At 41.8% G+C, this 9647-nt stretch overlaps 1 protein-coding gene across 1 annotated transcript; it reads right to left on the bottom strand.

Annotated features, from left to right (window-relative positions):
• Window positions 1-360: 360 nt before the first annotated feature.
• Window positions 361-9331, bottom strand: rnf10 (ring finger protein 10). Its single transcript, XM_023393955.2, has 17 exons — window positions 8810-9331; window positions 7772-7956; window positions 7386-7591; window positions 7217-7307; window positions 6916-7100; window positions 6173-6309; window positions 5134-5288; window positions 4686-4814; window positions 4360-4588; window positions 3793-3926; window positions 3510-3627; window positions 3322-3423; window positions 3088-3225; window positions 2884-2975; window positions 2715-2772; window positions 1622-1786; window positions 361-1516 (listed from the first exon to the last, which is right to left on the bottom strand). Exons 1-17 carry the CDS (start codon window positions 8970-8972, stop codon window positions 1443-1445), a joined length of 2361 nt encoding a protein of 786 aa, XP_023249723.1. The 5' UTR covers window positions 8973-9331; the 3' UTR covers window positions 361-1442.
• Between the last annotated feature and the right edge of the window lie 316 nt (window positions 9332-9647).

Here is a 9647-nt window from a genome sequence, read left to right as displayed (position 1 = left end):
CACAGTTTGGGGGTTAAGACTTTGGCTAATATCTGTCTGAATGAAAAGAACTATTGTTACATGGACAATAAAAAACCCGCATAATTCATTCATTTCAGTTGTTTCATACATTAAATGAATGTCTGGCCCTGCTCCAAGCCTGGTAATTAACCAGCCCCTTTGTGTTTCTGTGGTTGAGATAACTTTATAATAAACAGATTGTACTATAGACCTCAAACTTATCAGGACTGCCCTCGTGTGGTAAAAAGAAAATACTGCATCAATAATACAGCAGCCACTGTCCTAATTTCATGATGACCTTACCAAACATGATCCTTTACTGTCGCTGGCATTACACTAACTGCAGAATCAAACAGTCACTTCTTTGATTGTGCATAATTGTTTATTCATTTCAACAGACTAGTTATGTCCACTAGTCTATACACTTGCTCAAACATAAAGGTGAATATAGAACCCTCAAAACAAAAAAATTAAATTTTCTACTTTTCTTCAGGTTTCACAAGCATCCTTTCAATGTCAGCAATTCACTAACTTCACACATTTCCAACACTGAAATTAAACTGGGGGAGTAATGTTAAAAGTTAGTTAACATTCTACAACGGAAGATGAATGAGAAGAAAATGTGTATTTATGGTTTAACCAAGCAGAGTATACTGGAGTTCTGTTCAAACAACAGAACTAATCTCTTTAATACAATACTGTGTTTTCACCTCCTCACAATGGTATTAGATCATTATGCATTCATGTTGTTGTTACAAAATACTAGGGCATAGATCTCAAAGCAGCAATCCACAAAATCTATCCTCTTGAAAGCTGATGAAGAATAGGCCTAAATTATTACCTGTGAGAAAACAAAATTAAGTGTTTTTTTGCTGTAACATAACGTTCCAGAGTTATAATGTTTGTGCGTTGAGTATCCTGGAAAGATTCAAAGGTGCAACGTACCTGCAGCTGGCTGACTGCTACTGTAATATAAAGCACCCTCGAATTATCTTATCCTTATTACTCATGGGTCCCAGATGCAATGCTCAAGGTCAATTTTGAGGAAAGTTGGAAATCATGTAGCAACCACTGTGATGCAAGCCAGGCATCTGGAATCCATGAAAAGCCTGAAGCAAACATAGTATGAAAGCCAGCAGCTTGTTCTATTCCTTGCTTTACATAGCATCTGAACTAAATGTTCCCCATATGGCTTTCAGTGTGGCAGGTGGTTGCTGCAAAGCTTTGACCAAGTTGTACAAAAAAAATTAAACTAATGGCATGACACCCAAACAATGAATCAAGCCAATGGAACAATGACTTAAGCAGCATGAACTTTGGCTACATGCTAAAACCTATTTCCATAGCTTGTAAGTCCAAGAAAGATCTGCATGGAAGTAAAAACACAAGCAGTGGGAAGATCAACTCAAGAAATGATATGATTAAATGAACTTCAGTGTTGTCTACTTTGTGTGAACCATGGATGTGCTGAACAAAAGTTTCTGCTTTTTCTTCTTCTTCTTGCCTCCTTTCTCATCTGAAAGAAGAAACCAAGAATGAGTGCAAGTGTAAGAACACACATTGGCTTCAGACAAAAAAAAAAAAAAACTAACTTGATGCAGTTAATTCATGGATACCAGACCTGGGTCAGCCACGGGTTGTGGAGGAGAAGCTGGACCATTGTCCAGCTCCAGAAGTGCCTTTTCAATGGCCTGGCTGAAGGAGTTCTGGAAGCTGGGCACCGGGACACGGTCCGACCCATCACTCTCTCCATCACTGTCTGCTGCTGGGGGAGCTAGGAGCTTATCTACATGGCACAAGACAGAATACAGACTTTAGGGAGTTCCATTGCTCAACAGCCCTAAAAACAGGTTTTACAGGAAATACTCAATAATACACTGAGCTCTGGTTTTCACCCTCACACTTATCAGTATGTGCTACTTGTACACAGTGACTCAAGTACACAAGCAATCCGAGTTCATAGCGATCCATCAACACAGAAATGTATTCTTTTGTAACCAGCAGCCTAACAGACCATTTACCAAGTAAAGCATAGTTTCAGTTGTCAGTTTATTAATGTAAGATTTAGCATTATTATGACTAGAGATTTTTCCTTTAATATAGATTTTCAAAACTTGATACTATGACAACCTTAATAAAATAACAAGGACATTGTTAATATACAAACATATACTTAAAGAGCAAACTGTTGTTGGAACTCAAATATAAGACAACAGAAATGAAGTCAATTAAAGCACTTAAGTTACTTTTGCATAAAGATATATATTATAATAATTGGTCTATATAAGCTCTAGAAATGATGGGGTTGATGGTTTGTCTCCTGGTTTAAGTAGAATCAACCTGTTAACAACAGGTGCATTAACACTGTTAGCATTATTTTAGCTGCTGCATTTCACTATCAAAGGCCTCCAGTATTATACATTAGTATGTGTATTTCTACATTTCTATAATTGTTTGTACGTTAATCTAATTCATGCAGGTGCTACAATGCCACCATAAAACAAATATCCACTAATTAACTCTACAATGCCGGACTCCTGTGGATACTAATTACTGTATATTAAGTACTGCATATTTTCTAGTCAACACTAAATCTAGTCTTTTGTTGGGTGCATTATAATATCAAATTTTCAAGTTACTGTGTTCAAACCTCAAACAGTGTGATGCTTATCAGCACTTTACAAGCCACCACAACATCAGCGATCTTGCACTACCTTTCTTTGGAGTGATCCTGGGCCCAGCATCAGCTCTGGCTTTCCCATCTCTTAGCATCTATACAGGACAAAGTCAGGGTCACACCATGTCAAGTATATAAAGCTATGTGCTACAACAATTATGTTACACATTACCCTTATGACAAAGGCAATTTCAAACCATACACACCTGTGCAAAGGACATGCAGTGGGAGTCGTCCTCCACACTACCCACAACGGGTGAAGGGCTTTGCCCATTCAGACTCGGGAATCTCATCCCATCTAAGAGAGTAGAAGAAAACCAATTCACATCTCTCATCATACGCCATAAACAGCCAGCTGAAGAGAGTGAAAACATGGCACCATAAATTGCAGAGGAAGGAGCTATACTTACCAGAGGATGGGCTGCTGCTGAGAGGTGAAGGAGGGGCAAAACTGAAGTCAGGTTGGATCGGGGGGCTGCTGTTGTGAGGTGGAGAGCCAAATGCTGGGAAGTGCTGAAGGTTCTCTAATCCAATATGCACCTCAGGATCTGAGGGGACAAATATATTGTTAGGGAGAGATTTTTTATTCATCTTACTGGATAGTCATTTTCAGCTGGTGCTGTGAAGTGTTCCGCTGTACTTACATTTACCCTGCTTCTTGTTCTCCTCGATTTCAATTCGCTTCTCTCTGCGCTTCTCATCCCTCGCTTTCTTCTGCCTCAGGCGCTTTCTTTTCTCCAAGTCGTCTACATATTTGGGGAAAATGTTTACTCAAAAATCTCTTTGCTGCAACTGTAAATTCACATCATGTAAACAGGAAAAGTGTTCTGACCTGCAAATGTGTCCAGAGTTTCTTTGGAGAGGACAGGGGGCTGTAGGGCTAACTCACAAATACTGAACTCACAGGTGAGTGGCAGGTGAGCCAGATAGCGATGCCGACGACGGATCTCCTGCAACGAAGCCATACAGGAGAAATCAAGGTCAAAGAAGTAACAGAAAAATGTTTCACTTTTGGAAATAAAAATATTACAACAAAAAAATATTAAATATCAAGGTCTCATCTATTATGGCTACATTTAAATTGTATCAACAGTATGTGATTTGTGTTTGCTGACCTCAGTGACTGTGTGTCCAACTATCTCCACTACTGTGGCTGTGATGGAGTCAGGACTGGCCTCCAAGCTGCCGTATTCACGCAACAGACAGCGTACATTCACAGGATGCAGGAACATCTGTTGGCAGTCCTCAGCTGGAAGGAGAAAAAATGTGAGGGAGCAAAAGTTGATGAGAGAAAGTCTGAATCAACACTGAAACTTAAATGTGAGGAAAGAAAAAACAACAGCCAAGACAAACAAAGGCTTCCTGTACTTTGTAATGGTCAGACCCAAGGACATCCTTCATTGTTTTGATTTTTATGATGAGGACAAACATTTGAACTATGTTTAAAGAAGGTTAATGTCCCTCAATTCAGATTTTTTTTGTACAAAAACAAGATTTGTCCCATGTCTTGCTTAAGTCAGATTCAACCATCAGTTGGTGCTTATGTAATCACAAAGTTTGCAGTTCAGTTTCCTCAAAGTATCATTTCCCTCACAGCAGCCAAGCTTGACACAAGTTGAAAATTACCTTTCACTTTTGGGAAACCACACAAGGTTGAGGCAGGAGGGCAGAGAATCACCCACCTTGGTAGAAATAGTAGTAGGGTCCATGCACCACACTGGCTGAGGGACGTGCTGGCAGTGCCTGGTCGGCTGGGTTCTCCTCATCAAGCTGGGGCTCTGGGGGTGCATCCATTACAGCCTCAGGAGGCTCTTCCAGCACACTCTCCAGAACACCTCCAGGTAACCCTGGCAGCTCCTCTGTGGGCTCTGCCACCTCATCATCAAATGCAGAGGAGTACTGCAGCACAGGCTAGAGAGGGGGGAAAAAAAGTAAAGTAATTTGATCTCATCACCAACAGATACGATACAGACCAAAATGTGTAGAAAAGGTGCATTTTCAGACTCACCTTGGCACTGGTGACGTTAGTCACCACTTCCTCCACAGGGGAAGGAGGATCTTCCAGAGTCAGAGAGGACAATTGAAAGCTGTCTGCTGCATTTGCCTTCACCTGCTTCAGCAGCATTTCCTCTCGCTCCTATACCACAGAGACAGACAGTAAATGATCAGTCTGCAGCTGTGTATGGTTTTACTCTGTATAACAAAGTAGGTTTCATGTTCCACTTACACACATGCAAGACAAAACTGCATTGATTTTACATTCAGTGGCATTTCAAAAACCCACATGTTACCCTTTATCAGTGTTTCATTGTTCATGTTTAATTCATGTATTTTGCATGCTATCATTTCATACAGGGACACTGTGTTCCCTATGTACTGTCTAATGTTTTATTTCTGTCTACAGACAAAGTAATATAATTGTTCATTGTCACAGATAGGCACGTAGCTTTAGTTACCTGCAAAAGACAAAGAGCGCTCTGGATGAAACAGCCCTGGGCGTCCTCTTCCAGTCCAAGCTGAGCCTGCAGGGCAGCCTTTTCCTCTGCCACCAGGCTGAGGCCCTGGGCCGGGGAGGTCAGCAGCAGCTTGGAGTACGGGCTAAGACACGCATCTAGAAAACACACATAAACCATCCTGTCAACACATTTATTCGTCCCATGACCTGTCTTTACTAACATTACCTCTTTTATGATCAAGCAGTCATCAGTGTGAGGACAAAGACAGTGATCTCTTACATTCAGATATCATACATGGAGCTCAGATTAAAATCACATTGGCCATCTTTATGACACTGAGCAAGATTTTTAAGTGCAGAATAGACACCCAAAAGTGTATAGTCAGTACTAACTTGAATGCTTTTTCAACTGAAAATCGCAAAATCATGAGGGTCAAACTATGAAGTTACAATCATAGATCTATAAACATGTGTCTTATTAGTTTCATCTATATTTCATCTTTTGCTACAGCAGAACTTTTTCCCCATCAGGTTACGGCTGATTAAATATTTTAACATTTAATCTAACAAGTGCTTTACATCCATTAAAGGACTAAGAATCCTAAATAATGTGGTCTAGTGAAGTACACTGAATAAAATTTAATTGTTTGCACTTATTTACTCTCTTCTCCAACTCAGGCTCTTTCACTACTGCTGTTTTTTAAAAATAAATGTGCATTTATGTGCCACATTAATCTTTCTGGTACCACTGGATTAAAATGGAGGCTCTGCTCTTTATTTACCAGCTGTCATTGTGAATATTGAGTCGCAGCTCCATTGATGATGGCTATTTTTCATTCACTGTGCATGCAGTTCACAGAACAGACTCAGAGTTGATTGAATTAACTCAAATCAGCTGCTCTGGAACTGATAACTCAGTCTCCCATCTCAGGGTTCATCAACTCATAGTTCAGGGTTAGGCTCAGAGTTTGTTAAACCTGTTCTCTGGAAGACCCCCCCAATCGATCTCTTTCATTAACAAAGATGCCGCTGCCTCTCACCTCCAAAGCGCACAGGCTCCTCCACCTTCACCCACTGAGAGCTAGGCATCGCCACCAGAGCCCCCTTTTCCCTCCGCATCAGGCGCATGGTGATTACATCACCTACTGCATACTGCCTGGTTTCCATAGCAACCACACTGCAACAAGAAACCAATTGTTAGAGGCAAGTGTCAAAACACACCTGACCAAAACAAAATATACTAAACTGCTTCTATGTGAAGGCTTCAGAGTTTTCTTTGTTTAACCTTTATTAAGAAATATTTACTCCTCCTTAGCGCATGTGTCTATATTGTGTTTGTTTCTTTTTTCAATTATTCCCAATGAGGAGAGAGGGTATGCGTATTTTTTCAGAGTGCTCCGAGCGCTTCTAGTTGAAAATCTCTGAACTTTTCAGAAATGTGCTGGTGTCATCACTGTAGCTCCTTTTCAGGTAACTGAGCTGGGGTGGGACTCGTCACGCTGGTAACCAAGAAAAGAAAGAGAAGCTTATTTTGGCCGTTTATGTCTATTCAGAGCTGTATATGTCGGATAGAAACTACCACAACACAGACAGAAAAGCCCAATGGAGGTGGTGATATGCTCTCAAGATTTTGTTGTCATTGAAAGAAAACCCATGCACATCTCTTTTTTTGACAAAGTGCTGGGATGAGTCCCTCCTCAGTGCCCTACCCGGCTCTTCCACTAGAAAAAAAAAAAATGCTATATGGATGCACGCCTTTAAGTTTTATTTATTTCTCATTTACCTCTTCAGGTCAGCGGTGTGCACGGCCTCATAGCAGATGGGACACTTGGACCAGCTCTTGTCACTGAGAGAAAGGTAGTGCAGCATGCATGGCCAGCAGAAGATGTGTCCACAACGAGTGATGCGTGCTGCCAGAGGAGCATAGAGGCAGATGGGGCAAGACGGCACCTCATGGCTGTAAATGCGCTGTAGACGCACACAAACAGACTGTCATTATGTGTATCAGTATATAAATGAATGTGGGCTACATTTCTTACACACGTGTACTGGTGGGCACAGCTCAACAGATGGCGAGCACTCACCACTTGCTGCACACAGTCCCAGTTGACCAGAGTGTCTGGATCAGTGAAGTGAGCCTTGTAGTCCTGGTCATCAGTCACAACAAACTGGCAGCTGAAACACACAAAGATAGGTTGACTCTCACATGTTCAGCCTGTCTACATATGTTTTACTGTCTGCGGGGCTGCTTACTTGGCCTGCAGAAAAAGCTCCTTGTTGAAGGGCTTGTGCTTGTGGCCCCACTTGTTTCGGCGGCCCCAACAGGAGTGGCCTCCATCTCCAACGCCACCATTACCTCCACGGGGTTCAAAGGTGAAGTTCAGCAGGTGGTTCAGACTTATTTTTTTCGGTCCAGCAAACTGAGCCGGGCTAAACTCGGCCCGGCGCGTCTCTGCTACCTGGAGAGGCAGATGTGGAAAACAATCTGTGAAGTACATTTTAACTTAAAACTAAAGCTATACTTCTCAAACTTTCACATTAAAACATATTTCTTAATCACTCACACTGATGAAATGTTTTTCACATGAAAGACATGTTTTAACAAATTAAATACAAGGCCACCCTTTAAAAATACCAACCTCCTCACGTCGTCCTCCACCTGTAACTCCATACTGTCGTCCTCCGCCTCTCTGAGGGGGTCTCTTGTCAAAATTCTTGCTTTTCTGTGAATTGGTGCGGCGAGGGCCTTGGAAACCCTCAGCTTTAGGAAAGGAAGGCTCACGCTTGCGGCTGTAGCGCTTGGAGCCTCCATTATTTTTACCTTCTGAAATTTAAGAAAAAATATCCATTAGCTACATGAATACAGAAATGTATATTTAAATATAACCTCTTCACTTTGTTGACGTGCGCTTTGGAGGTTGTTAACCAGAAACTGGTGGACGAAAAAAGTCATCTTAGTGACTTGGTAGCCTGGGCTCTTGTAGGCATGTAAACATATCTAATTAAATTTGCCATCATTAGTGCTATGGTTAAAAATAGGCCTTCTCTACAGCTTCAAACCAGCTGGTGGAATAGATGTGCTTGTGAGCAAACCACACACAGCATTATAGAGAATTTAACAGTTTAGTAGTGACACAGGCCAACTTCTGTAGGTTGTGCATTTTCTAGCCTCAAGGTGGTGTGTTGAAGCTAGGGACAACATCCACACATCCTAAAGGTCATATTCAGACTGTACAAAAGGAATGGAAGTGGAAGTGGACTCTCACTTGAGAAAAGGGATTTTAAAATTATGCACGAGGTAGGAAGTCGTTCAGACAAAAAAAAAAAAAACCTAAAATAGAGTGACATGTAAATTATACAAGTTGTAGGGAGATAAAACTTTGTTTATGCAGAAGTTGATTGTTAAATGTGTCACTGAGACTCCGCATCCATACATATGACAGCTGTGGTGCTAAATACAGGGTAAATTGAATTACAAATGCAGTGTTGTCTGAAATATCAGCCACAGTTCTGTCTGTTAGTGGGTCAAGTGTTTTGACAGCGACGTCAGCCATACCAGATGAACTGCGCTACTGCTAGGCCCCAGCAGGCCAAACGGCAATGAGGGTGTTTAGCTGCGGATGATGTGTGTGACAACATCGAGTGACATTCGTGGTTGCTTACTGACGGGTTTTCACCTGTTTTGGGTTTAGATTCGCCCGGTGGTGGGCCTGTGGAGCTGGAACGGGGCGGAACCTTGGTGCTGGTGCTGCTGTTGGGGTTTTTCTCCATGTTTGTTTCCGTGCAGTGAGCGGTGGTGAGGACGAGCTCCGGGCAGAGAGCTGCCGAGCTCTCTAGCATCAAACAGAAAAACGGAGGAAAGCGGGCTGCAGTGAGTGCGGGTCAGGCGACGAAGGCCCTGATTCATTTCTGTCAAACGCGGAGACCCCATCACGGCGACATCTTGACAACAAAACAAACCCGAGAAAAAATAAGAGACACGATCTCGGCGTCTCAAGTTATGGAGGCTGTTGCAAAAGAGGACGAAAGCTCGCCACGAGGGGCCAAGACCCCTAAATTTAAGGTTTTTTCTCGTTAAGGAAAACTATATGCCCTTAACAAGGCCTTAAGTGTTCTCCAACGGCTGGAAAACGAGTCAATTTAAAGATTTTGATCAAAAAAATATTTCCGTTACGACGAGCTTGCACTAATGGCGACGGGTCGCCAGACAAGAAGAGAGACCCGGATGTTTCTTGTAATGCCTGCCTATGTTGGGCCCTGTAGGCATCATGGGAAATGTAGTAGTAACAGCGTTGTCAGCTATGTAGGTATAAACCAGGGTAAGTTTTAGGGTTTTACGGTAATAAAATGGGTTTAGAAAAAAAAAAATTCTGTTAATTATTTGAATGTGGTGATAAAGATATTAGTATGACACCATACTGACCTAATACCAGTGTCGTTAAAGGTTATTTAATATCAACTGATATTGACCAAACGTAGATATCTGGGCATCTTTAATAAAATATGGTTACCAAT

The sequence above is a fragment of the Seriola lalandi genome, unplaced genomic scaffold (genome assembly GCF_002814215.2).
Source record: "Seriola lalandi dorsalis isolate HSWRI2012SDOR001 ecotype SW California unplaced genomic scaffold, Sedor1 jcf7180002054945, whole genome shotgun sequence".
NCBI classification, from domain to species: domain Eukaryota; kingdom Metazoa; phylum Chordata; class Actinopteri; order Carangiformes; family Carangidae; genus Seriola; species Seriola lalandi.
The sequence above is the reverse complement of the archived record's forward strand: the minus strand, read 5'-3'. Positions and strand labels throughout refer to the sequence as shown.